Genomic DNA, 25,863 nt, shown 5'->3' with positions numbered 1-25,863 from the left:
TTTTGAACCCAGTGAAAAGAAGTTTTGAACTCCTATTGAACCCAGTGAAGAGCTAATGAGAGTCTGTGGACTAAGGACAATGATGTGATTAGTGCTGTACTTTAGTGAATAAACAGAGAAAATAGCTGGATTCATCCATCTATTCAACGAATGCACTATTCCGTGTAGTGTGGACTCAAAGATGGAGAAAATAAAGCCCCTGCCTTTGCAGAGTTCACATTCTAATGGGGAAAGACAGATAAATGAATACAAAAGCATAATGTCAGTTAGCAAGGGATACCATAAAAAATGTAAAACAGAGATTATTCTAAACAGTGTGGATGAAAAGCCCCTGTCTCATGGAGTTTACATCCTAATGGGGAGACTAGAAATAAATGAATACAGTAGCATAATTTCAGATAGTGTTAGGTTTGTCTATGCAAATAATCCATAATCAATCTATAAATCAAAATTGGGGTGAGTTTATTATAAGCGAATTTGAGGACTATAGCCCAGGAGAACTTTTCCACCAAGGAAGGAAGCTCACTGAAGAAGCAGAGCGCACAGAGTGGTTATATACCATCTTGGAATAAAGAGCACACCTCACATGGGACAGGACTATCTCTTTGACTACTGTCATGAGATGCTTTGCTCAGTGGTCACAAGGTGAGCAGTGGTGGGTCAGCAGGTCAGTGGTCACATGACAAGTTAAAGCAGGTCAGTAACTGATCCTTAGTTTCTGGAGAGAAATGCTTATCCTTAAAGAAATGCTGATATGGGGGAGGCAAGATCCCTCTCTTTAAGGGCATCATTCTTGGCTTTGGGACACTGTAAATGTTTAAGGCAGATGTACAATGCATGCTCAATAGGCCACATCAGGCCTTTATGGAAAAACAATGTCAGGCTGAATTAGTTCTAAACCAATGGCTCCCTCATATACTCCAATATATCCTATTGCTTTTCATTTATTCATCAGGTGCTGTAAAAAAGTTAAGGGGTGTGAGTGAAGGGTAAGGAGTAAGGCAGGATGGTCTGAGAGATGAGGAGATGACATTTTAGGAGATCTGGGCCTTGACCTGAATAAAATGATTAAGTATGCCATGTGCATATCTATGTGAAAAGGGTTTCACCAATTAGAACAGTATTGTGAAAGCGAGAGGCAGAGTATGCTTGACATATTTAAGGAAAACAAGAAAGCTAGCCCTGCTGGAGCAGAGTGAGAATGCAGAAAAGCAGGAAATGACGTTGGAAAGGTAGCCAGGTGCGAAGTAATGTGGGGTCCTGATGGCGTGGGAAGGAGTTTGCCCTTTATGCTGAGGATAGAGCAAATACGTTGCACTGATTTATGTATGAAAAGGATCCTTCTGGCTGCTTTACCAAGAATAGAATGCAAGAAGCAGGATTGAGAAGTCTTGGATTAGGCTGGTAGAGAAGGATGGTAAGATTGTAAACAAGGGAAGGAGGATGGACTTATAATGATGTCTAATGTCTTGGTAGTGGATGCCAGAGTTACAAAATGAGAAGCGGAAGACGTTCCTAAGACACTGAAGGCAGAGAAACTTGGAAACGGAATATAAATGGCAGCATGGTTGGAGCAAATAGAGAAAATGGAAGGCAGCTCTGAGGCTCTGAGTCTTGGTAATTAGGAGAATGGTGGTACCATTAACTGCAATAAAGATATTAGGACGAGCTCGGGAGAGAAAGGGGCAGATGATGGATTTTGAGTATATCTTGACGTAGATGTCGAGCTGACAGACACTATAAATTTACTCTAGTCTCCAAACAGACAAAAGTAGAGGAAAACCCAAGGAGCTATTCTTTTGGGAGTGATAACTACTGTGGGCAAAAATGCTCACATAATAGTGTGAAGTCAGAAGCCTGCAAGACAGAGAAGAGAGATTTATTTGCAAGTTCCTTTAAAAAAAAAGGCAGCATAGCATAGCGTATAAGAATGGCTATGGAGCTAGGCTGCCGAAGTTCAATTTCTGCTCCACCCTTTCCTAGCTGTATGACCTTGACTTAGATCTTCTGGCCTTAATTTCTTCGACTGAAAATTGTTATAATAGGGCTTATCTGATAGGGTTGTTGTGGAGCAGGAGTTCTTAATCTGGAGTCCGTGAAATTTCACGGCTTTGGTGAATCTTGAATGGAAAAAAAACCCCCTTATTTCTATTAATCTCTCATGAAAATTTTGTTTTCTTTAATTATGAAGGCAGGTAACAAACTACAACAAACCACAGTAGTATTAGCAGTACGCATAGCTTTATTTCTTATAGAAATTACAGACAATTACACAGTATAGTTGTGGCAGATATTTTGTATCTTGCTTATCATCACTACTTCAAAATTACCATATTTATTAGAACTGCCTTAGATATGCTGCTAGATTGCATGTGATTGCAGAATTTATCCACATCCCTCATGCCACTCAGTTGGCCAGTATCTCACAATTCTGTGACTTTTGGTCAACATAATCACACTGTGAAGTCCGAGTGTTTATACATTGGTTCTCACATCTACATTGCTTTCCAATATTCTCAAAATACAAACGTTTGTTGACCATGGGGTGAAAGGAGGTGAATTGTTTTAATTTTGATAATGGTATTTAATTATAATTGATTCCTTTGTAATCCTATGTATTTAATTTAAGCATTTAGAAATATTAAGATTAGGTTATAGGCTTAATCAGGCTATCAAAGGTGTTCATGACACAAGTAAGTGAAGAAATCTTGAGGCAGAAGAGTAAAAGGGTACATATGGGCACTAGAACAGTATTTGGCATTCAATAAACAGTCCACTGCTATTGTTCTTAAAATGTTCAGAGAGCAGGAATTGAACCATGTTATTCATTTTTACATTCAAAGTGTCTAGTATGGCGTTTCATGAATGCTGAATGAATGAACGAACGAATGAATGAAGTGGTGTATAGGGTTGGCTCTCTAGGACCCTCAACTGGGGCTGCAAGACACAGCTGTGAACGGCGGACAGCATCCATAGAAGGCTCTGGATTATTGTAGAGGGCTTCAGAGGGCTCAGTATGTAAGCCACAGCTGTGGCCCTAAAAATGTCCCAATGGGAACGGAGTTTGCCGTTGACTAGAGGGGCCAGGTCTTTACTAATTCCTTAAAGCTCTCCTCCATCATCCAAGAAGGCACTCAGGCCTGTCTGCGGCTCCAGGTAAAGCGCTGGACTAACAGGCATATTCCTGGGACCCAGTACGTGTTGGTTTCAGCCGCACGTTCAGAACAGCGTTGGGTTCAGGCCGACGAGCGAGAGTCCCGCGCGCCCCGCACCGCGGCCCTCCGGGAGCACTGGCACTGCGGCCGACAGCGCACGCGGCGCGCACCGCGGCCCTCCGGGAGCACTGGCACTGCGGCCGACAGCGCACGCGGCGCGCACCGCGGCCCTCCGGGAGCACTGACACTGCGGCCGACAGCGCACGCGGCGCGCACCGCGGCCCTCCGGGAGCACTGGCACTGCGGCCGACAGCGCACGCGGCGCGCACGGAGGCGCCGGCTCCCTGGCCACGCCCACTTCCTGCCCCATCCCGGCCTTTCCAGGTCCCCTCTCCCGGTGAACCGGATGCGCTGTCAGCTTCCTCGTCCGTGGACGCGGCCGCCACCCGTCTCTCTGCCGTAACCACAGGCACCCACGAGGGCACGGGCGGGGGGCCCCCGGCGGCTGGCGTGGCAGGTGTGGGGCGCCGGTAGGAGCTGGGCGCGCACGGTTACCGAGCGTGGAGGAGACACTGCCCTGCGGCGATGGGTGCCAGGGGCGCTCCTTCACGCCGGAGGCAGGCGGGGCGGCGGCCGCGGTACCTGCCCACCGGGAGCTTCCCCTTTCTTCTCCTCCTGCTGCTCCTCTGCATCCAGCTCGGGGGAGGACAGAAGAAAAAGGAGGTAAAACGCATCTCCGTGGCCTTCCCCCTTGGGCCGGGGCGGCCCGCGGCGGGCTGGGGCGGGTCGGGGCGGGCCGTGTTGCTAGGCAGCCGCGCCGCGTTGCTAGGCAGCCGGGCCGCCGGGCGTGGGCGATGGCGGCCTGGGGGCGGGAGCCGAAGCGTTGGGAGGCTTTTGGATGAGTCTTTTGGGCCCCAGAGACTCAGATGTGGGGTTAGCCCGTTGCTTTCTCAAAAACAGCAAAGCATCCCCTTGACTCTGCGCCTGAGTACCTCACATCTTTCAGAGCCGGGGCGCTTTGAGCCTCAGTCGGAGGCCGACTTTTGGGCCCTTGAGTCGCTAAAAGGGATGCGTTGGATGTGAAAATACCCTTGAGGAGTGTTTGCAAACCTTCGGGAACTATTTGTCCCTTATGTTCATTACTCGGCTCCGTTCGTTATCCTTTTCAAGAGGCAACAGAGCATATTGAGAATGTTTTAAGTTATTCTGTGTTCTTAATTATACATTTTTAAAGATACATGTTTATTTTTATGTTGTACTCAATGTATAATTGTGAGAATAATATCTCATTATCTAAGTGATGCGGGTCTATTTGTGAAGTTCAGATCACTTGATTTCAATCTTAGTTCTCTAATAACTTTGATGAGGGCAAGCGTTGAAGTGACTGTATTTAAAGTAGTTCTAGAGTTGTTCGTGACGGATCAGAAAAAATTCAGTTTTGGAAATGTAAAGTTTCTAATTGCACATCATTTTAGTAAGAGTAGTCTCTTTATATAATTCAAGATGATTTTTCCTGGTGAAGTTATACACAGACGTGGTTCACAATCTACTTCGGGTTTAAAATATTACCTCAGGTTTCTTGATAACTGAGTAGAGAGAGTGAAAAGACAGCCTCTCATGCGAAATAATTCTGATTTTCTTTCTCTTTGTTTGCCTGAAACAACTCTGAACTCAGTATTAACTTCTTCCCTTTAGCTTTTTAATTTTAACATGAAAGTAGGCCATCCAAAATTCTTTGTGGAGTTCTGGTAAGAGGTTTAGGGAAGAACCACTGTTAAATTAAAACTATATTTACAAATAGAAGTTAAAGATATGTTTTCTTACACTTGGTATTCTAAGAGTTACATTTTATAGTTGTTCTTGAGAAAGGAGATTAAAAAGTAGTTTTTTTTTTTTTTTTTTTTTGTGGATTACCAGAGCGGAGGGAGATAAAAAATGGTAAAGAATTCCGTGGAAATTCTGATATTTTATCTCCTAGAAAGATCCCTATGACTACAGTAACTTTCAATTGAAAGAAAAAAATCTAAAAAGAAGTCTAAAAAGTGTACATGTTCAAAGCATCTTAGCATCTCCAGGTGTAAGGCTACTTTAACATATGAAAATATTTAATTTAGTATAATTAAATATAAATTATGATAACTCTTTCCATTAAAATATGTTTATGAAACATTTTAAAAATGAAAAATTAGGGAGAAAATTGTTGAAGATTAAGAAAGGATGCTTTTATTTTTCTTAAGCAGGAGAGCCTGATACTAATATATGGTGGTATTGTAAAATACACATATTTTATTTAAGGAAAAGAAGAGCAAAATAACAAATGGTTGATGTTTTAATAATTTACACAATGAGCATGCATATCTCTGAAATGTAGGCCAGTTCTGTATATGGTACTCATTTCAAAAACTCATCTCTTTTAATGCTGGGAAAAAAGCATTTTTTATTGGAAATATTGAAAAGCGGTTGATCACCAGTGTGGTACTTTTCTAGGGGTGGTCCAGGGTTGTTTTGACCATATATGGCTTCTTTCTTCTTTGCTGAGTTTAGAACGTGATGCCCAGTATAAGATTTGACTCCACTGAACCAGAAAGGAGAGCAGTTGGAACTTAATTTACTACAATAAATATTACTCACATGAGTACCAGAGTAGTTGACTTGGCATGAGCAGTGTCTTCTTTCATTCTGGGGAAGCCAAATTGAAGCCTAAAGTTGAGCCTGGGATCATGAATGGACATTATTTGCTTTTGAGGAAGTAATAGTTATGACAGTAATAGTTGCCACCATAGGTTTTTGAGTCAGACAGATGGTCCAATTACGGATCAGCCCCTATCTAATTGTATGACATCAGACAAACTACTTAACATCTGAATTTTAGTTTCTTTGTTTTAAAATACAGATATAATACCTACATCTCAGGGTTGTCTTTGGGATTAAATAAGACTATGTATATAAAGTGCTTAGTGCAATGTCTAGAACATAACAAATGCAATAACTGGTAACTATTATTATGTGTTCCTCATTTAAATGAAAGCATGAGACAGGATGACAAGATCATAAAATTAGAAAATTTTTTTTTCAAATGAATTTTTTTGCTAAATAAACTGACTTTATAATAGTAAATTGTGTGGTTACTAGAATAAATTGTCTATTGCTTATTTTATTATGAAACACTGAGAATTCTAAACTCTTAATGTTTGAAAACTTCTCAGGAGATTTTTGCATTATGGAAGAATTAGTGGTATTCATGGATTTGTGTATATGTGTGTGTCTACATATATATGTGTATGACTGTTTCTTCATGAAGATGTTTTCATTTGTTAAAAAATAATTAGTTTTGTTGTAGTCTCTATTTAAGAATGTAGTCAAGAGAAATAGTTAAATGAATAGGCAAAGAACATTGGAGATTTTTATAGTGACTTTCCTTAATTACACTGAATACAGTCATTAAAAACTAATTTTTGAATTTTCATTCATGTTAAGTGATATGAAATTGTGGGAGACTTTAGCTTCTTACTAGTATATCTATCATTTGCATTTCTAGTGCATCATGGGTTTCTTTTATTTTGATAGTTTCTGTTTCCCACATCATTAACACTTATCAGTTAATCAGCTTCATTTAGAATTGTTTTAATCTATAATGACCTCTTGTGATAAAATAAAAAGAGCTCAAATTCTCTTGATTCCAGTAGACTTATTGACTTTGCCATCATCAAAAGCAGCTATTATAATAATTTATCCTTCCTGCAAAGAAAATGATTAGCTAATAGGCTATGATAGCTAGGTGACAATGAATATGCAATATGAGAAATAGAGCAGCTCATAAATATTTTTGAGAGAAGTAATATGATTGCCTAAATGAAATGTTTCAGTTGCCTCTGACATAACTTCATGTCATTAATGGTGTTTTTTGCTGAGGAAGATCAGCCCTGAGCTAACATCCATTGCCAATCCTCCTCTTTCTGCTGAGGAAGATTGGCCCTGGGCTAACATCCATGCCCATCTTCCTCTACTTTATATGTGGGATGTGTGCCACAGCATGGCTTGATAAGCGGTGTGTAGGTCCGCACCTCGGATCTGAACCTGAGAACCCCAGGCTGCCGAAGTGGAGTGTGCAAACTTAACCACTATGCCACCAGCCCAGCCCGTCATTAATGTTTTAAGCACATTTTCCACTGAGATGTATAAATCTGGTTAACTTTTAGTGGTATAGCCATGAAATAGAGACTTTTCTATCCTAACAAATGATAAAAAGGGAGAGGATGGAGTTAAGCAGTGGATTTTATCTTTAAGCAAAGACCTTAAGTAGAAGAAAAAGTTTGCAAACATATGAGCACAATTTTAAGAAATGCATAGTAATTAAATTGATATGAATATGATATGAATATACACGTGTACACGTATACGCAGACTATGTTGATGTTAGGCAGTTGTTTGATCTAGGTGAGATTTTGTGTACAATAACTCCTTGAAGAGGGATTGGAAATGAAAGGTGTTACTTCAAATGGCCAAAGTTGCTCGTCAAGAACTGTGAAGGCTTAGCGTGCTGCAGTTTCACGGATGATGGACAGTTTATTACCCACAGCAATAGAATTGCCAGAGTATCAGCATTGGTGCTGGTGACGCAGGCTAGGTGACACCTACAAATGTAGGTGAGTTTGTGGCAGGAGAGGACCCTTGAGCTCAGGGAACTCAGGTCTTTTATAATGGACTGTAAGCTTGTTTGACCTTTGCCCTAGAGGAAGACATTATCTTTATTAAACTGGAAAGCAAACAAACCTGCTCTTTGTTCTAGAAGGGTCATTGTCTTCCAAGGCTGTGTGCTGTACCAACATCCTTGAAAAGATGGTCCACAACACAGTCAGTCACTACTTTGGCTGGCAAGTTATCTAGAAACCCATGAAGAATTGTCTCCCTAAGTAAAAGATAGGCACTTGCTCAGTAGATAACATTTCAGGATATTTTCCTCTACATACATACATCACCAGCGTGTTCAGTCCCATATATGTATTTTGTTCAGCATGGAAGACCCAGAGAAGGGGAAGGAGGGGAAACATGTGACCTGAGCCACAAATTTATCAGCTTTTGCCACATTTACTTCTGCATTTTCTCTTTAGCCTTAAATATTCACTGAGTTTGGATGTGAGTATGATCTGTTTGCCTGTGACTACCGTTGGTTACGTCAGTAGTCTCCAGGGTTTATTTGGTGTATCAGACTATCTCGTGATTGCTTCTTTCCTTAAGACTCTCTCCTGCAGCATCATGCTAATCCCACCAATATAGAAAATTTACCTTTGGCTAAGTATAGGAGTAACTGTGTTCTCCTGCTGGAGAACTGGTAGTTCATGAATAAATGTGCATTTGTTCTATAACATTGTGATGTGTGTGTATGTGTGTGTGCGCATGTGGGGACCAAACAGGTAATGTTTATGTCAGTCTCTATCCAGTTTGTGTTTTATCTTTTGGGCAAGATTTCTGCAGCTTCTCAAATTGAGCATATCTAAAAGGGAGCTCTTAATTCTTTGCTCTGCCCATCTGGCCCATCTGTTTTCTCATTGCTATTAACAGTGCTGTTTTATGGGGAACAAATTTTAACGCCCTAGAACCTCACTTTTTAAGTTGTTACTTGCCAGTATAATATCTTTGTTGCTCTTATCCTGTATTTTACACATTGTACAAAGAGAGACTGGCTTCACATAATTTCTTGGGGAGTTGTACGTGGATTTAAGGAGAGTATCTTGCAAAAATGTGATTCCTCGTCTATTATACATAGATATGTAAAACACCTAAATAAATATTTAGTTTGAATATTAAAACTTCAAAAATGTTATTCAGAAAAGTAGATAATACATTTTTTATAGTAATTGATATCTGTCTCTCTCTCTGCCTGCCTGCCTAGTTGTCTCTATTTCTATTTAATGCCGGAAGAAAAAATGTCAACAGTGAGCTTATAGAGTGTTTCAAAATCTGTGATAAAAGTCTTAGCATGGAAGAATAGCATCATGAAGCCATTAATGAACTGAAAAAGTTAAGAATAAAAGCAAGTTTTTACTAGCGTATGGACTGTGATTAAAGTTTTGGTTGATCTTATAAAGATACCTAACTAGTTTGACATTTGGAGGTGAAAAAGAAATTTTCTATCCCCTGCATGGTACCCTGAGAACTCAGCTACCTTTAATGAAAAGGGGCACTTGAGTATAGTTTAGATAAATTGTGGTGTTGATTTTCTTAAAGGGAACTGTTTGTTGTTTATTTTAGAAGTGTACTTTTAGAGATGGCTTAACATTGTTGTCAATAAGATTTGATTCAACCTTTGGAAATATTTTAGTTCAGAGTCTTCTCTGCCTGGAAACAAAGCCAGCCATTGGAAAGTTAGTTCATAGAAGTTTTGTGGTAACACTTAAGGTACAAAATTGATTATAAATTGTGGAATCTGTTTACTATTCATAATAAATATGAAATTGAATGAGATACTTTAGTATAACCTACTGAATTTAACAAACTTGGGGGTTGGAAATTAGGCTAAATTATATCAAGAAGTGAAAAAAAATAACAGAGCAGATAGAAGATAGACTGCTAGGCATTTCACTTAGATTATATATGATCTTCACGGTGTCTTTGCATGGTGGTTGTGGCACAGTTTTGTTTGCCTTCTCTTTGTCTTTGCTAACAGCACCTTGGTTTGATTTAAGTGTTAGGAGGAACTGGGACCGTCTCAAGCCCCAAACATTTTTCTTAGTCAAGGATTATCATGATGGGGCCGCCCTGTGGTGCAGTAGTTAAGTGCGCGAGCTCCACTGCGGCAGCCGGAGATTCACAGGTTCGGATCCGGGGCACGCACCGATGCACGGCTCGTTAAGCCATGCTGTGTTGGCGTCCCATATAAAATGGAGGAAAATGGGCTAACATTCGTGCCCAGGGACAGTCTTCCTCAAGAAAAAAGGGGAGGATTGGCATCGGATATTAGCTCAGGGCTAGTCCTCCTCACAAAAAAAAAAAAAAAAAAGATTATCATGATGATCCAGTACCTCGCATGTTCTTGGTTTAGGAGTGAGCACATGATACAGTTAGGCGGGGCTTTTGGAAAGTTTGCTTCTTCTTCATAACGGACACAAGGAAGGGAGATTCTCTCTTCCTGTCTTTGGATATGTGTATGAGAATGTGATGCTTGAATTACTGAACCCATCTTGTAACCATGAAAGTAAAAGCCTGAGGGCAAAACCAGTGAGTTCATGATGGCAGGGTAGAAAAATGGGAAGAACGTGGTACTTGGTGACGTGACTTAACTAGCCTTGTAGTTGCTCTAACTCTGGGCTCCTTGTTATGTGAGTTAATAAGCTTCCTTATTGTTTAAGACATTTTCAGTTGAATTTCTGATTTTTTGTGTTTGAAAACATTCTACTGAGAAAGATCGTCTTGGATTAAGGGTTTTTACCTATGATTGTAAAACTTGTAAGTTTACAGCCTTACTCCAAAGACCTCTTTCTACGCTATGTTTTTGTAACTTAACAGTTACCTAGCTATAGGACTCTCTTTGTGAATTAGATATTGAATATTAGTAGAGGATCATTTAGGTATTTGTAGCCCTCCCTGATCTTTGAATATCAGTAGTCAGTATGAGAAGAAGTCTGCATATGTTTTGGTGTGTTTGGAAGTGAGTGTTCCATTTATTAAAATGACTTTGTTTTTGTTGTATGAATTGAAGTTCTCTATTTAAGTATTAAATGTCCAAAAGATTGTAGGAAGGAAATTGGGAATAAATTTATGATATGCCTTACAAGTGGTAGCCCGAGAAGGGAGTGGAAGAGTAAGTCATGCCTCAGGTGTATTTGCTGTATGCTGTTTTTTAGGTGAATGCTTTTAAAAAATACTTTTTTTTCGCTTTTGTGTATGTATGAGATTGGTACATAGTTTCATTTTAAAGATGTACCAAATAAAATACAGGAAGAAGCTTACTTATTTTTAAAATGATCATATTTTAATAATGTTCTTTTGGTTAACATTTGAGTTAAGATTAAGCAGAAGAAAAATTGGGACCTCCCTCAAGGAGGAGGGTATTGTGCAATGCTGATTGCCCCATGTTTGTTTAGAAGTTGGAACTTTCAAAGGGAATAAAAGATTTTTCTTATGCTCATGAGAGTGGAGTGGTTGTGCTGTGTCTTGTTGTTTTCTGTACATTTTCCCCTTGGAGGCTTTATGGGGAGTAAGAGTGGCTGACTCAAGGTCTAACATTATCATAATGGTACTCTCGTTCCACTTGGCTTCCTACTGACAGCTACATGAGTCACATGCTTTGATGTTGGAGCATATTCCAAATTATACAGAGAGTAGTAGTTGTAGGGGGGTGTGTGTGTGTGTTTTATACTGCGTTATAGAGTGTTAGAGCAGGAAAGCCAGGTTTCAGGCTAAATAACAAAGCTGGGACTAGATATTAGGTTCCTGACTCCAAAGTTTATATTCCCATATTCCCATGCTCAGTTACGCTGTCAGGTTCTCCTTTTTTTTACAACCCCCCCTCCCCCCGCCCTTTACTCCTTTCATCACACTACTCTCTCCTCTGTCTTTTCATAGCTGATCTTTTGTGAACTTCTTCTTCATGGGTACTTGTTTTTTAAACCTTTACATGATTAAAGATTTGGCAGATGTAAAACAAACCTATTAACACTGCTTAGACGTGACCCCTTTGAGAACATCATTTATAAAATTAGGTCATCTGTTTCTTTATGAAGCTGTTTAAATAAATGAAATTAGGCTAAGGTAAGCCTAAGTTACAAGAGTCAGAACTATATCACGCATATGGATTAAGAAAGTAAGAGAGTCAGTTTCAGTTCCATCTTCCCAGAGCTGTGCTTCCTGCAGTCCCTAACACCCAGTAAAGCATTTTCATACATCGGTTTGCCAAAGCCAGAAATCTGGGCACATTTCACTTAGTCTCAAACCTTTACTCATTTGTGACTTTTTTTGCCACCCCTTCCCCAACTCCAGCTAAAGATTTTTCCTGAGACTTCTCTGACCAATGCTGTCTTTGAGGAGTACTGTTTAAATACTGTTTAAGTGTCTATAGGATGCAATCTAAGATTCTTTGCATGCTATTTAGTGCTTTTCCTGAGTGAGCCTTTGTCTGACTCTCCTGCTTTGTATCTCACCATTCTTACGTGCTTCCCTCCAGTGTTAACTTTGTCATGTTATCCCCTCCTCCCTGTTCGGGATAAGGGACTCATCCTCTGTGCTCACATAGATGGATCTCTGGGCTTATTTCTTTATAGCACTTATGTGAATTGTTGTCTGTCATTCCTGTTATGCTACAAGCCCTTTGAGGAGAGGAGGTGTATGTGCGTGTGTGTGTTTTTCATATCTATATCCGCATGTTCAAGCATAGGGCCTTGCGCTTGGTAAATCCTTGGTAAAGTTAATTTGGTCAAGTTACTTAAGCTCTCTAAGCCTCCATTTCCCTATCTGTAAAGTGGAGATAATCTGTTAGTCCTGCTGTAGAGTTGTGAGCCTTACATGTGGTAATCCTGGAAAGTACTTAGCATAGGGCCTGGAACATGGTAATAAGTGCTTAATGAATGTTAGCTTTGGGGCTGATGTTGGTGGATGAATTCGCAGGATGTACTGTGGATTGTTGTTCATGTTTTCAAAGTGATTTTTCATGAGTAGCACAAATTGATTTGGCATTACAAAAGAAGATTTAAAAAGTATTCATTTGATATGCGTAATTTTTCGTGAAATACTTTATTTTCCTTTTTGACAAGTTCTGCTTCTGAATTGGCTCTTGAGAACATCCCCATTGCTTTCTTCATTGCCAGACCTAATGGGTACTTTTCCTGCTTGACTTTTCTGCAGCATTTGACGTTGTTGGCTATTACTTCCTCCCTTTCCCCTCCAGCTTTATTGAGATATAATTAACATATAACATTTTGTATGTTTAAGGTGTACAACATGTTGATTTGGTACACTTATGCATCACAAAATGATTATCACCATAGCCTTAGCTAACACCTCCATCACATTGTATAATAATTATTCCTTTTTATGGTGAGAACATTTAAGATTTACTCTCATAACAACTTTCAAGTATGTAATACACTATTGATAACTATAATCACAATGCTATGCATTAGATTCCAAGAACTTATTTATCTCCTGACTGGAAGTTTGTACCCTTTGACTGTCATCTCCCCATTTCACCCACCCCCAGCTCCTGGTGATCATCATTCTACTCTCTATTTCTACAAATTCAGCTTTTTTAGATTCCACATATAAGTGAGATCATACAGTATTTGTCTTTCTCTGTTTCACTTATTTTGCTTAGCATAATGCCCTCAAGATCCATCCATGTTGTTGCAGATGGCAAGATCGCCTTCTTTTTTTATGGCTGAATAATATTCCATTGTATATATACACTACATGTTCTTTATTCATTCATCTCTTGATGGACACTTAAGTGTTGTTTCCATATCTTGGCTGTTGTGAAGAATGCTGCAATAAACATGGGAGTGCAGATATCACTTCGATATCCTGTTTTCATTTTTTTGGATATATACCTAGAAGTGGGATTGCTGGATCATATGCTAGTTCTAGTTTTAATTTTTTGAGGAATTTTCATACTGTTTTCCATAGTGGTTGCACTAGTTTACATTCCCACCAATAATGTTCAAGGGATCCCTTTTCTCCACATCCTTACCAACCTTTGTTATTTCTTGTCCTTTTGAAAATTGCTATCCTAACAGGTGTGAGGTGATATTTCATTGTAGTTTTGATTTGCATTTCCCTGATGATTAGTGATGTTGAGTACCTTTTCACGTACCTGTTGGACATTTGAATGTCTTCTTTGGAAAAATGTCTAATCAGATTCTTTGCCCATTTTTTAATTGAATTTTTTGTTTTTTTTTGCTATTGAACTGTATGAGTTAATATTTTGGATATTAATATCATATCAGATATATTGTTTGCAGATATTTTCTTCCATTCTGTAAGTTGCCTTTTCATTTTGTTGATTGTTTCTTTTGCTATGCAGAAGCTTTTTAGTTTGATCTAATCCTGCTGATTTATTTTTGCCTTTGTTGCTTGTGCTTTTGGGTCATATCCAAAAAACTGTTGCCAAGAACAGTGTCAAGGAACTTTTTCCCTATGTTTTCTTCTAGGAGTTTATGGTTTCAGGTCTGAGGTTTAAGTCTTTAATCCACTTCAAATTAATTTTTGTGACTTGTGTGAGATGGGGTCCAGTGTCATTTTTCTGCATGTTGGTTATCTGGTTTTTCCAACACCGTTTGTTGAAGAGAATATCTTCTCCCTTTTGAGTATTCTTGGTTCCCTTGTCAAATATTAATTGACTGTATATGCAGGGTTTTATATCTGAGCTGTCAGTTCTGTTCTGTCTGTGTGCCTGTTTTTATGCCAGTACCATACTGTTTTGATTACTATAGCTTTGTAATATACTATAGCTTTTTCTCGGAGTTGCTTTGGCTATTCCGGGTCTTTTGTGGTTCCATATGAGTTTTAGGATTGTTTTTTCTATTTTGTGAAAAATGCTATTGGAATTTTGATAGGGATTGCATTGACTCTATAGATGGCTTTAGGTAGTATGGACATTTTAACAATATTCTTCTGATCCATGAACATGGGGTATCTTTCCATTTGTTTGTTTCTTCTTCAGTTTCTTTCATCAATGTCTTGTAATTATCAGTGTGCAGATCTTTCACCTCCTTGGTTAAATTTATTCCTAAGTATTGTTACCAAACCTGCAGTGGGTTCACTCACCCGGCATGCAGCAAGGCTGTCTCTGACACTGGGAAGAAAGTAGGAATTTTATTGCAAAGTGCTGAGCGAGGAGAATGGGCAGCTAAGGCTGTAATCCTGAACTCCCCGAAAAGCTACAAGCAAGGGTTTTTATTTGGGGTTTTAGGTAGAGGAGGGGGAGTGTGTAGCGTTGGGGCTGAAGTTCTAAGAATCCTCTGTGCAGGCGCAACTGTTTTTCTTATTTCTTCGTGGGTTGCATGTGCACATTCGGGGCAGGGAGTGGTTTCTGTGTGTTGCATGCAGTGGATTTTTCGTCTGTGACGTCTCAAGTTTACAATTGGTTATTTTAGCTCAGTGCTCCTGTGTGATGCTTAGTCAGGCAGGGGTGTTGTCAGCAAGGTGCTCTCTTATCAGGCAGGTCTAGTGGTGATGAATTTCTCAGCTTTTGTTTGTTTGAGAAGGTCTTTATTTCTCCTTCATTTCTAAAGGATAACTTTGCTGGGTAGAGTATGCTTTGTTGGCAGTTTTTTCCTTTCAGCACTTTGAATATGTCATCCCATCATCTCTGGCCTGTCAGTTTTGAGCTGAGAAATCTGCTCATACCCTAAGGGGGGTTCCTTTCTAGGTTATAATCTTCTTTTCTCTTTCTCCTTTTAGGATTATCTCTTTGTCTTTGATTTTTGATAGTTTTATCATAGTGTGTCTTGGAGAAGATCATTTTGGGATCAAATTATGGTGTAACCTACTAGCTTCATGAATTTAGATGTCCAAATCTCCCCCCAGGTTTGGGAAGTTCTCAGCCATTATTTCTTTAAATAAGCTTTCTGCCGCTTTCCTTCACTCTTCTTCTGGAACTTCAATAATTTGCACATTGGTTCTTTTGATGGTGTCCCATAGATCATATAGGCTTTCTTCACTCTTTTTTTATTCTTTATTTTTGTCCCCCTCTAACTGGATAATTACAAAGTTCCTATCTTCTGATTCATATAGCCTTTCTTCTGTTTGGTCTGTAGGGGAGGAAAAGAATTGCTCTACCCACTCTAGGTCCTTCTGGCTGGGCTATGAATTAAATTGACGTGAGACAGAATAACAGGAGAAAATCAAACAAAGCTTTATAACATGTATACATGGGAGACACTCAGGAAAACTGAGCAACTCGCCAAAATGGCAGAGGCTGTCATCTTAAATACCATCTTCAGCTAAAGACAAAGGAGGATGTTGGGGGTGGGGGGAGTCAGTTATGGAAGATTACTAGAAAAGCACAGTAAACTAGAGTAAGGTTATTATGCAGATTTAAGTCTTTGCTTTCTGCATTGATAAGAGTTTCTAGAGATGAGGTTATCCCCCCTTCTTCCTGGTACAGAGAGGGAGATACCTTTACAGATGGAGATTTCCCTTACAAATGTAAATGTCTCTTACAAAGGGTAAATTCTACTTTTCAGAGCTTCTCCCAGGTCTGCAGTTTTTAAAACTAACCAGCCCAAAATAATCCTCATGCCAAAGAGACACATTTTGGGGTGGCCACTTCTGATCCCCCACAGGTCTATTCTGCTGTTGATGTTTCCTATTGCATTGTTCATTTTATTTGTTGAATTCTTTAGCTCCAGAATTTCTGTTTGGTTCTTTTTTATTATTTCTATCTCTTTGTTAATTTCTCATTTTGTTTGTATATTGTTTCCCCATTTCGTTGAATTATCTTTCTTTGTTTTCTTGCAGCTCATCAAGTTTCCTTAAAACAGCTATTTTGTGTTCTTTTTTTTTTTTTTTTTTTTTTTGTGAGGAAGATCAGCCCTGAGCTAACATCTGCCAATCCTCCTCTTTTTTAGCTGAGGAAGACTGGCCCTGGGCTAATATCCATGCCCATCTTCCTCCACTTTATATGGGACACCGCCACAGCATGGCCTGACAAGTGGTGCATCGGTGCACGCCTGGGATCCGAACTGGCGAACCCCGGGCCGCCACAGCGGAGCGTGCGCACTTAACCACTTGTGCCACTGGGCTGGCCCCTATTTTGAGTTCTTTATTGGGTAAATCATAGATCTCCATGTCTTTGAGTTTGGTTGTGTTCTTTTGGTGATGTCATGTTTCCTTGATTTTTAATGTTCCTGATAGTTTTGTGTTGCTGTCTTTGGATTTGTAGTAGTCACTTCCTCCAGTCTTTAGTAACTGCCTTCAGAGGAGAAATATATTTTTCAGTTCTGCTAGAGATTTTGAAGCTTTCTCAGATCTTGTATGGATACACCTGCTCAGTGCTTCTTTCTCCATCTTGTTGCAGAATTCTTAAGTTTGTATGACTTTTGATTCTATAATGTACCAGGCTGGCTGCTAATAGCTTCTCTTTCATTTTCCTGAAGGTGGCACCACTGCTTAAGTTTGTGGCTTCTCCCTCTCCTGCAAACCCTGGCCTACTTTCTGCCCGTGCTCGCTAGCCATCTGTCAAAGTACACTCTTGCCACAGCCCTTGGGAATATGTGCAGGGAGCTGAGTGCAGAGTTGGGATGTGTGTGGGTGAGGCAAGTGGGGCACTTGGGGGATCTGTGCGTGATGCTTTCCCTTTTGGGCAGGCTTCCTGACACAGTCAGCAGGGATCACTTCCGTTTAATGCCCAAGAGAATTTTATCTGCCACTCTCCTGATTTCTTTCCTTCCCCAAGTCATGGAGCTTCCAATTTGGTACTCTGGATGCTGTGAGAGAGAAACGAGTTTCTTTGGCAGTGTCTCACACAGCTGGGTAAGCTGGGGGCTCACCTGCTCTCCCTTTCCCTCACAAGAGAATTCATGGGTCGGGAAGATCTCTTTTAGTCCTAAGCTGTGCTATCTTGGGAGAGGGGTGATGCGGACAAAGTAACTGTTCCTGTTACCCTCCCCAGTGTGTCCAAACTCGTACTTGTTTTTGCTGCAGCAGAGTGCTGGAAGTTCTCCTCTGGAATCTTGGACTTCCACAAAGGTTGTCTCATCTGTGGGTGATGCTGAAGTCATTGTTCTCCATGTGCTACTGGACTCTGGCTGAGAGGGGCTGTACTAGTTCACAAGCTACTGCAGGGTCTGTGGCCAGTACTGAGGTCTGTCTGCCTATTAACCAATGCACAGGTGGGCGAGACTTCTCCTGGGTCCCTTGGCATATAGTGCTGGATCCCACAACTCCCATGGAGGTTCTTTTGTTCGTGGATGTGTGCTGAATTTTTGTTGTTGAGGGGATGAGGGATAAAAATGAGAGACACTATGCCAGAACGCAGCTGATGTCACTCCTGTTTCATTTTTGAAACCTCTCCATCCTTGGCTTTTGTGACTTGACCCTTACATGGCTTTATACCAGAATGATGGATAGCATAGATTATTAGAATGCCACTATCTCCTCTACTATTTTGTTTGCTATTGATTTTAATTGTTATTTTTCTTTGGCCTCTAATTGAAGCCTTTGACATTCTATATAATTTCGTTTGATCTTTCTCTCTTTCTCTGTCATTTACTCTCTCATTCTTTTTTCTTCTGTTACTGTTTGGTGGTGGTATAGAATGGAAGTAGAATGAGAAAAGCAGATAGTGTAAATTCTAGCCCTGTTGTTTATCTTTGCAAATTATCTGTTTAGACCACCATTTCCTTTTTTATAAACTAGGGATAATTCCTCACACAGGGTTGTTTTGAAAGATGAAATGAAATAAAATGTTAACTTCATGAAACGTTAAGGTTTTTATAAAAGTTAGTTCTAGATAATGAAATGTGAGTTCTGGTTCCTTTGATGTAAACTGTGCTCTTGGGCAAGTCGCTTAACCTTTGGAAGCATCAGTTTGCTCAAATGTAAAATGAGAGCACTGAATGAGATCAGGATTTCTGTGTCTGTGGAAAGTAGAAAAAGTTTCCCATTGGCCCTCTGATATTATATTCAACATTTTTCATTTATGGCGTAAATGGATTTTTCTGGCATGCACATCTGTAATGTTTATTAGGTTTCAAAAAAGTTAAAAACTACTGGATTAAATATTTCCTTAGATCCTTTCTAGGTGTTAAGATTATATGAAATATGGTAATAGAATGATTTATGGTAGTTTTCTCTATATATCAAAGGTAATTTTACGTCTTAGAGGTTGACTGTTAGTAATAGTTCTGCTCTGATTTGATTACACTGTGCTTATCATAAAGAAGCTTAACTAATATTAATTATCAACAATTTGAGTTATATGATCCATAGAGAATAACAGAAACGAATTGTGGCTGAGCTATCAGCCACAGTCAAGTGTTCTTTTTATTTGACTATGCAGTAGCAGTTAGATTTACACTCGCCTTATCTTTGCCTGTTTCAAATATGTAATCTACAAAGCCACAAATTAAAACAATATGCTGTTTTCATACATTGCTCTCGTTTTCAAAGTACTTCGTAGGTGCTATATCTGCAGTAACTCATGATAGATGAGAAAACTTAGAAAAGTCATAATTTGTCTGAGTACAATCGTTAGTGCTGGTCTCTAGTGTTCAAGGTACATATTAACAGAACAGAAACAACATCTTTCATAATGTAAAAAGGAATTGGTGAGGGAAATAGGGTATTATTTTCTGTTTCTCTGTATCCCTTTTCTGTAAAGCTTGTAAAGCTACTTCTGTAAAGTAGGGTTAGCTCTATATTATTTCTCTACATAGGTTACAGTCTTTTTGTTTTTTGCGTTTTCACAAGATTCTATTATGTTATGGTAAGTAGAAGATCCCAGGGAGCTTGCTATATTGTGTTTTACTTATATGTTACTCAATCTAAACTTCTTTAGTATGGGAACTTCCTAGTCTTTTATGTCTTTGTGATCATAATCACAGCAAACGCCCAAAGTAGATGGGCCTTTTATGTTTTGTCACTATTTGTCTGGCTATTGATTTCCTAAATATGTTGTAAATGTTTTTCATATCATGTCTTTTTTGATCATTTTAAATAGAAATGATATTATTAAAGTAAGCAGTAGAAAATAAATATATTTGAAGGTCATCTCCCTAAAATATGGCACGTTACTGAATAAAGGGCCAGGTTACTGACATTTCTCTAAAATGTCTTCTGTCATTGGTTTTTTTCCAACAAACATTTGTTGATGAATACTACATGTTAGACACCATGCTAGATTTGAGAGGTAGAGTGGTGAATAAGGAGCCACTATCGTTGATATATCCTAGAGCTCATAGCCTAGTGGGAGATCAGACAGGAAAATAGGCAATTATAATGTAATGTGAGAAATGCATAAACTGGGAACCATTGGGTGCTTTGGTATTATGTTAGCACATTGCGGTAACTGAAAACTGAAGAGATACACATAGGAGATAACCCAGCGAAGGGGAGAGTGTTGTAGGCAGAGTAAATAGCCCTGATAAAGGCCCAGAAGTGTGAAAAAGCACAACAAATTCAAGGAACTCAAAGTAGTTTGGTATGGCTAAGCTTAGAATGCACAGGGTGGGAGACTGACAGGGGTTGAGGCTGGAATGGAAGCCAGACTCAAATCCTAAAGGACCTCTTAAGCTGTGTGAAAGAATCTAGACTTGATGCTGAAATCAGTGGGAAGAACTGAAGAGTTTTATCTTGGAGGTGAGAAGATGAAATTTATATTGAGAAGGATTGCTCTGGCTATGCTCTGGAAAATAGCTTGGATGGGGATGCAAGGTTGGAAGAGGGGCAACAGTCTACTCAAAAGGCTACTGCAGAAATCAACATGAGAGGTAATGCTGCTCTGACATAAGTTGTGGTAGTGAGAATGAAGAAAAATAGCTAGATTTTCAAACTATTTAGGAGCCAGACTGGACAGTTCTCAGTAATTGGTTGTGTGTAGGATGAGGGAAAAGGAGATGAGTGATGACTACATTTCTTGGTAAAGGGAAATTCTGTTTACTAAAATGGGAAACAGGAGAAGGAAGAGATTTTGGAAGGGAGATAACATGTTCACTTTTGACAATATATGAGATGCTGGTGTGAAATCTAGACTGAGATGTTTGAGAGGCAGTAGAACGTGTGGATATGGACCTCTGATCTGGGCTGAAGATAAAATGGATTTGGAAATCATTAGCATAAATGGGAATCGAATTAGTGGTGGAGGTTAAAATCACCCAGCCAGGGTATATACAGTGAAAATAGAAGAACTAACGCAAACCCTCAGGGATATCATTTCTGTGTCCTATAGAGGGCAAGCTTGCAAAGAGACTAACACTGCCTTGCCAGAGAGCTAGAAAGAAGCCCAGCAGATTTTGGATGCCACAGAGAATGTTTCAAGAAGAGAGAGGTCAACAGTGACAAAGGGTGATTACTGAAAGGCTAAATAAAATCTATAAAGAGTCCTTTGGATTTAGCAAAAGCAGTTTAACTGCAGTGTTCAGGTGGACACTAAAATGTAGTAGGTTAATAATGAGTGGGCCATGAGGAAGTGGAGACAACCGGAACTTCTTATCAAGCATTTTCTTTTTCTTTTTTTTGGTGGGGAAGATTAGCCCTGAGCTAACATCTGTTGCCAATCCTCCTCTTTTTGCTGAGGAAGATTGGCCCTGGGCTAACATCTGTGCCCATCTTCCTCTACTTTATACGTGGGACGCCTCCACGGCATGGCTTGATAAGCGGTGCTTGAGTCTGTGCCCAGGATCCAAACCTGTGAACTCGGGGCTGCTCAAGTGGAGTGCGTGAACTTAACCAGTAGGCCACTGGGCTGGCCTGCTTATCAAGCAGTTTTGCTGTGAATGGATGAAGAGTTAAGTGGATGGTACCTGGGGGAGAAATGAAGAGAGAAACTAACTGAGGTAGAGCCAGGTGGCTCAGAAGGTAGGCGAAAGGAATGGTAATCAGGGAAGAGTAGGTGGAATTAGCCTTACATAGGAATGTGCTAGTTCTTAGGGCTGTGCACAGATACAGTACAGTCACGTGCTGCATAACGGCATTTGATAAACCACATATGTGACCGTGGTCCCATAAGAATTAGTACCATAGAGCCTAGGTGTGTAGTAGGCTACATACCATCAGGTTTGTGTAAGTGCACTCTATAATGTTCGCACAACAGCGAAATCACCTAATGACACATTTTACAGGACATATCCCCATCGTTAAGCGACTCATGACTCTATTTGGTTTGCTTTCATACACATGATAGGATTGCACTTTCCCACTCTTGTGAACTCAGGCATGGCCACATAACTTACTTTGGCCGGTGAAATGTGAGCAGATGTGTTATGTGTCAGTTCTAGGCAGAAGCTCAAAGTGTCAGTATGTGCCTTGCCATATTCTCTTTTCCTTTGCATGGTGACTGGGAATGTTTGACATAGTGGATGCTCTATCAGCCTGGGTCCTTGGGTGACTAGGATGAGCAGAGTCTCTGTCAACCCATAAGATGGAGAAATATACGTTTATTTATTTTTTTAAATACTGAGATTTGGAGCTGTAAGGGCACTGTAATCTAAGCTGCGTGGATTGTTATAAGAGGTATTGATCTCTCTTAGATTTTGATGGGAGCAGTGGATAAAAGAAGGGGGTGCACATAGAGGTAAATTTATTTGTTGGCAGAGGCTTATATTTTCTCTGTGAAATGGAAGGTAGCTGACGAGGAGAAATAAGCTGGTAGGACTGGGAGGTTTAGGACATTGGATACAATTTTAAATAGCTAGACTAGATAATAGGTTGTTTACCTAGAAAATTACTTGTTTTAAATAGCTAGAATAGGTAATTATACGCAGAAAACAAAGAGACATTGTTAAATCACAGGAAAAGCCTTTTAAGTTTGGAAATCATGTGTTTAATATAATCCTTATTTGAGTTTTCTTTTTTCCCTCTGGTTGAGCTCAGAAGGAGAGCTATAGGGACAGGAAATGTAGGTAGTTGGATTGATTCAGAGTTGGAGGTTTTCAGGTGGATGAGGTAAAAGAATGGAAAGGAGAGTTGAAGATAACGCTGTGGAGTGAAGGACGTGGAAAATGAAGACCATTGGGCGCTGATAGGGGAAGGAAGGTCCCAGTGAGACTGGAGGATGGGTGAGTTGTGGAGGGAACAGGAGTGAGAGAATGGGAAGAACAGGTTTTTGTCGTGAGTGGCTATGTCTGTAGCACCAGATGAGACTGGTGGTGGGTGGCTGAAGTGGAGTAGAGGTCAGTTATTGGAAATGATGAGGATGAGGAGCTGGAAGGCTAGGGTGTAAGATTGTTTATGTGAACTTCATTCAGTACTCAACAATGGGAGGAGGAAGGGTAATGAGCACGAGTTCATTGATGACAGTGACTGAACAAGGTAGAGAATGTTATATTTTGAAGGTATAATTTGTAAAGGAGCAGGAGTTTTTATGTGAGGATATGAACTAAGAGGGTGCTAACTCTACCCTTGTCCCTGGGTCAAAGTTAAGCAGAATGAATGGTTTCCATTTTAGTACCTCTAGGGGTTCTAGCAAAGAGATTAAGAAAACACTCATTACAGGTATAGAAGATGTAACAAATTAGTTGTGACACTGAAAATTTTACATAAGCTTTTTCCTTGATTAGGTGACAATATTGCAGTCTTAAAATGACAAAATTGTTAGACAGTTAACGGTAACCTTCATTTCTATCATATCTTACTTCCAAGGTCTCAAACCAATTTCCTGATGTTACGACATTTTTATGAATCAGATAAACTTTTTCATATTTGCAATATTTTATAGATGTATGGAATTGCTTCTGTTTAAATGATCTTGTATAAATTTGGCAACATTTGATCTTTTACAAATTGCAGACTTTTGTTCAGCAGTATCAATTTTAGCTAAATATCTTATAGATTGTTTTAGTGTGGATCATTTTATGAGATATAAGCCAATATGAATTCATAATAATTCATAGTTCTCTGGTTAAAAATATATCAATAATGTATGGTTTATGGCTATAAATGATCAAAACCATTAACAAATAGAGGTAAGAATCAATTTTTAAGTAAGCTTTCCTACCTAAGAAAGAAAGGGAAAAACAGCAGCAATAACAACTAGGCAGGAGTCTCTGGCTTCAGAGATTTTGGAGATAAAAACTGTTCCCAGTATTCTCTTATAACTAGTAGTGTCATTACAGAATTACTGTATAAGTTTAAGTATCGCAGTGATTTACCGACTACTGTTGTCTTATGGTTTTCTTCTGAGATGTTATCATTTGTAGATTGTATATAAAATGTCCTGTTCTAAAATAATCTTATCTCTTAGAAAGTGTGGTGTAGCTAATAATAGAACTGCTTTGTAATTTATCTTTCCATCACTCTTATCTCCTCCTCTGAAGATGAATAGTCCAATGTGAGCATTAACAAAGGATATAAATACAAAGATGGTTTGTGAGTATATTAGTTTCCTGTTGATGCATAACAAATTACTAAAGATTGAGAGACTTAAAATAATGCTCGTTTTTTATCATGTGGTTTCTACAGGTCATAAGTCTAGGCATGGCATAGCTAGGGTCTCTGTTCAGGGTCTCAGAAGGCTGAAATTACGGTATGGTTGGGCTGCATTCTCATCTGCATCTCTAGGTCCTCTTCCCCACTCGTTCAGGTTGTTGGCAGAATTCAGTTCCTGGCAGTTGTAGGACTGAGTTCCTTATTTTCTTGCTGGCTATGTTCTCTCATCTCTTTGAAGCCACCCTCAAGTCCTAGCCATGTGGCCCCCTCCATAGGCAGTTTAAAACATGGCTGTTTGCTTTCTTCCAGGCCAGTAGGATGCTTCTCTGACACTTACCTTCTTTGAGAACGCTCACCTCAATAGGTCAGGTTCACCCAGTGTAATCTCCCTTTTGAGTAACTCAGAGTTAACTGATTAGCAACTTTATATCTGTAAATGTTTGCCATATAAGGTAACATAATTATAGGAGTGCTGTTTCATCACATTTACAAGTCTTGTCCATACTCATGGGGAGGGAATTATATAAAGGTATGGGTCATTGGGGATTATTTTAGAATTCTACCTTCTAAAGTAGACGAGCTTGCACTTTTACATTTTTATATGGTAGCTTATAAAATCAATATAAACAGGTATGTGAGTGTATAGGACAACATTATTTAATATGAGACATTAGGAATGGCTATAAAATTCAAGTGACAATAACGTGTTATTGGGTTCAGTCAGAGAAGCAGGACCACGAGAAGATGAACATTCCTGTAGGTGTGTTTGTGTGTATCTGGATTGTCGCAGGGCTTGGACCTTATGCCATGGTGGGAGCTGGTTGAGCAGTCTCTGGAAGCGTACTGTTTGCGTGTTTGCTGCTGGAGCTTGGGGTGCAAGGGCAGTTGGGAAGAGAAGGTGGCTGTGAGGTGGGAAGAGCAAGGACAAGCCGAAACCTGTGAGGATGGAGTGAAACTGTTCTCAGAGTGATTTGAAAGCTCATATTCTAGAAATTGCATGGTACTGAGAACATAGTTATTCACAAAAATAAGTGGTTGGAAATGCTAAGAATTATTTCAAACAGCTCACTCATCTTGCAGCCTCAGAATACCAATTAAACTGATACAGAAGTTTGAACGAGTAATAGACATTTTCTTTTTCGCAGGTGAAACTGACAATTCAAAGGAAATTTTCAATTTGTCTACAACTTAATTGTTTAGTGGAATATATTTTAAAAATAAATTTTCTTACCTTAAGAGCTTTATAGAAAGGTTTCCCTCCCTCCACCCCATTATAGGATAAACCACTATTCTTCTGTCAGATATTTACTTGCAGTTTCAAAATAGAAAAATTATTTATTTTGAATATTAAATTAGGATTTTTTTCATTTTTATGGATGGTATTTTATGTACCCTGCATTTCTAAGTTAAGCTTATTAATATTATAGAGAATATTAGGAAGATACCTAAGTTGGGACAACCGTATTGTTTTTGAGTTAACATTTCTCTATCAGCTAAAATAAAAAATAAAAAAGTGATTTATTGTCTCATTTGAAATATTCATACTAGTAGCTTACCTTCATTCATCTACCAACAGACTGGTATTATAAAAAAGTAAATTATGGAATCCATTGTCTACATTCTTATTACC

At 39.3% G+C, this 25,863-nt stretch overlaps 1 protein-coding gene across 5 annotated transcripts in view; it reads left to right on the top strand.

Moving 5' to 3' along the window:
• The first annotated feature begins 3,549 nt into the window (after positions 1–3,549).
• The window catches only part of TUSC3 (tumor suppressor candidate 3), a 255,626-nt gene continuing 233,312 nt past the window's right edge, over positions 3,550–25,863 (top strand). For 3 of the 5 annotated variants that reach the window (XM_087418454.1, XM_087418453.1, XM_087418455.1), the window contains exon 1: positions 3,552–3,878. In XM_087418454.1, coding sequence (XP_087274580.1) covers positions 3,741–3,878 — 138 coding nt within the window. In that variant the 5' untranslated portion in view covers positions 3,552–3,740. Of the gene's footprint in view, positions 3,879–25,863 lie in introns of all 5 variants that reach the window. The other 2 variants (XR_015548829.1, XR_015548828.1) reach the window with 2 other exon arrangements.

Source organism: Ceratotherium simum, chromosome 28 (genome assembly GCF_057802395.1).
Source record: "Ceratotherium simum simum isolate JZ-2026a chromosome 28, ASM5780239v1, whole genome shotgun sequence".
In the NCBI taxonomy this organism is placed as follows: Eukaryota; Metazoa; Chordata; class Mammalia; order Perissodactyla; family Rhinocerotidae; genus Ceratotherium; species Ceratotherium simum.
The sequence above is the reverse complement of the archived record's forward strand: the minus strand, read 5'-3'. Positions and strand labels throughout refer to the sequence as shown.